We start from the raw sequence: 3,025 nt of genomic DNA, 5'->3' as shown, positions 1-3,025 counted from the left end.
ATGCTGGTTATTTATGGTATTAGAGAGAGAGAGAGAGAGAGAGAGAGAGAGAGAGAGAGATGGGGCACGTGGGGTCATCTGCTATGCATGTCGTCACGTGTGGTGATTATTCATTTGCCCTTATTGCACCATCATAAGCATCAGCCACCAGCTTTCCTCTTGCATAGGATTCTAAGGGACCCCACTCTCCTCTCTCCCCGAAAGCCAAAAATTAAGTGACCTTTTCCCTGATATGAGACAAAGTCTTTGATGAAGAGAGAGAGATAGAGAAAGCTTTTTGTTAGATTCAATACTTTGATAGAGAAAAGAAGTTCCCTTTTACAGTGACCAAAAGAGCAGAGAAAGAAAGATCTTCAATTCCCTCACTCAAACATGTTTAATGGAATTCCAGACCAGTTCTACCAGTTCATAGATTCAAGAACACCTCTCACTCTTCCACTCCCACTCTCTCTACCCCTCCATGTCTCTCCTCCCTGCTTCTCATCCCTTGATCCCCCTCCTTCCCATTCTCATCAACAACAACAACAGCAACAGTTCATCTTCCAATCTCATCATCCTCTTCTCCACCACCACCAATTGCACCGACAGTCACCAACTGTGGAAGATGAAGAAGAAGAACAGCAAGAGCAAGAAGAAGAGAGAGAAGCTGTGGGTAGAAGCATGGAGCTTCTGGGTTGAACTTAAAACCCTCTTCCCAAATTGCAGATCCCTGGACAGAAGAGGAGATACTTGCACTGTGGAGGATCAGATCTAGCATCCAATCTGGCTTCACGGACTTCATCTGGGAACATGTTTCAAGGTACATGTACTTCCCTGGTTTCCTTTTCGCTATGGGTTATCTCTGCAAGTAACAATTTCCAAAACATTAGATATATTTAATTTTTAGTTTTTTTTTTTTTCTTTCTTTTTCTTTATTCTAGTATTGTAGAGTGTAATATAAACTAAACTAATTTGTTGATTTGAACTCCTTAAAAAATAAAATATAATTATTACTAATCACTTCAAAGAACAATATACTAAGTTAATTTTGATATATAGATCTAGCTAGAGTAGAGCTTGAGACTACATAACTACCTTCCTTAAAATTTTCTATTTTAATTCTCTCTGTTTTTTTTTAATATCGAAATTGGAAATCCCTCTTCAATATAATTAAGATCCTGAGACTCTGATATCCTCTCTGATCTTTATCAATTATGGATTATCAACCAATGAAAATGAGAAAATTGGGGAAAACCCATTTTGATTTTTTTTCATTTTCAGAGGGGAGTAATTCTTCTTCTTAATTAATTTTCCATTCACCAAAAAAAAAAAATTCCTCTTTCTTCTTACTTTTATGAGGTAATTTTTATGAAATCAGGAAGCTTGCAGAACATGGATTCAAAAGGAGTGCTGAGAAATGCAAGGAAAAGTATGAAGAGGTGAACAAGTACTGCAATACCACCGCAATCACTACTAGCTATAGTAAGAATTCCAGGTCCTTTAATGAGCTTGAAGCACTATGTGAAGGCGTAAACCCTAACCCCTCAGCTGAAAAGATGGTAATGAGTGATGAAGGAGGTGCAAAGATGAAATTGGATTCTGAGGAGAATTCAGGGAATGAAACCTTAGTAAATCCTCCTGTGGAGAAGGAATGTGTGACCAAGAACTCAAGAACAAAGAAGAGGAAAAGGAATCATCAAAAAATTGAAATGCTAAAGAGTTTCTGTGAAGAAATTGTGAACAAGATCATGGTCCAGCAAGAGGAGCTGCAAAAAAAGCTTGTAGAAGACATGGAAAGGAGAGAAGAAGAGAAGATTGCTAGAGAGGAAGCATGGAGGAAGCAAGAGATGGCTAGGATGGACAGGGAAATTGAGCTTAGGGCTCGTCTTCAAGAGATTGCATGTGATAGAGAAGCTACAATAATTGAGATCTTGAAGAACTTGAATCCAAATCCTTCCTTGAACCCATCAAAAAACCCTAAACTGCCCACTTCATCTGAAAGAACCCTAGCCCCTCAAAACCCTAATTACACAGATATCCCCTCCTCCTCCACTGTAGCCCTAACTCAACAAAACCATGATTCCCTTGCTACCCAAGAGAACACAGCTCCCCAAAACCCTAATTACACATCTAGTACTGATAGAGAAGACCATGGTAAAAGATGGCCAAGGAATGAGGTTTACTCTTTGATAAACCTCAGGTGCAATATCTACAGTAGTGGTGAAGACAAGGAAGGCTCAAAGGTTCCTCTATGGGAGAGAATCTCACAAGGAATGCTGGATTTGGGTTACAATAGAAGTGCCAAAAGGTGTAAAGAGAAGTGGGAGAACATAAACAAGTACTTCAGGAAAACCAGAGATGCAAACAAGAAGAGGTCTTCTGACTCCAAGACTTGTCCTTATTTCCATCAATTAAGCAGCTTTTACAATCAAGGTAAGCTCTCCCTACACTCTGAAGGTCCTGAAAACCATTCGAGTTCTCCGGAAAACCGCTCGGAACCGCCGGTAACCTCCAATGACAAGAACTCAGCTCAAGTACCCACCTTAGAATTTGAATATGAATAATCAAGTCTCCTTTTCCTCTTTTTTCTTTTTTTTTTTTTTTTTTGCCCCTTTCTTGAGATCAAATCAATGTAGTTACAGTTTTTCTTTTAAGTTTCTGTTATTATTTGAAATAATTGGAGAATTATTCTAGAGAGAGAGAGAGAGAGAGAGAGAAGCACCGACATTATCGCATATACGGTGGTGGACAAGACGATGTCTGGTTTTCTGTTGGGTGGTGAGAGGAGAGGGGTCCACCACATGACAAGGTTCTGAGAATCACAGAATCACAGAAGGGATTCCTTGTCTTTTACTTCACTGGCGATGGAGGTTAACACAATACACGTAAGCCGCCACAGCGCCGTGTCCCAAAACTCTTCGTACTCCCAAGTCAAAACTGTCGAAGAGGACAACATCACACGTGATGATCTACCTCGAGTGTCGTAAACGGGTCATATACAATGGTGTAACATACGGTGGGGACGAATACAGCAACTTCATGGGCC

General features: G+C 40.0%; 1 protein-coding gene across 1 annotated transcript; it reads left to right on the top strand.

Moving 5' to 3' along the window:
* Positions 1-2,656, top strand: LOC122066652 (trihelix transcription factor GTL2-like). Its single transcript, XM_042630488.1, has 3 exons — positions 1-6; positions 657-799; positions 1,358-2,656. The coding sequence occupies exons 1-3, from the start codon at positions 1-3 to the stop codon at positions 2,541-2,543; spliced, it is 1,335 nt and encodes a 444-aa protein (XP_042486422.1). The 3' UTR covers positions 2,544-2,656.
* Positions 2,657-3,025: the final 369 nt, after the last annotated feature.

The sequence above is a fragment of the Macadamia integrifolia genome, unplaced genomic scaffold (genome assembly GCF_013358625.1).
Source record: "Macadamia integrifolia cultivar HAES 741 unplaced genomic scaffold, SCU_Mint_v3 scaffold2514, whole genome shotgun sequence".
NCBI lineage: Eukaryota > Viridiplantae > Streptophyta > Magnoliopsida > Proteales > Proteaceae > Macadamia > Macadamia integrifolia.
Note: the sequence above shows the minus strand (reverse complement) of the source record. Positions and strands in the feature narration are given on the sequence as shown.

Bases quoted from the DNA above. Each gene is read 5' to 3' on its own strand.
- LOC122066652 (XM_042630488.1), top strand. The intron at 800-1,357 runs GTACATGTACTT...TTATGAAATCAG, and splicing joins ATCTGGGAACATGTTTCAAG to GAAGCTTGCAGAACATGGAT.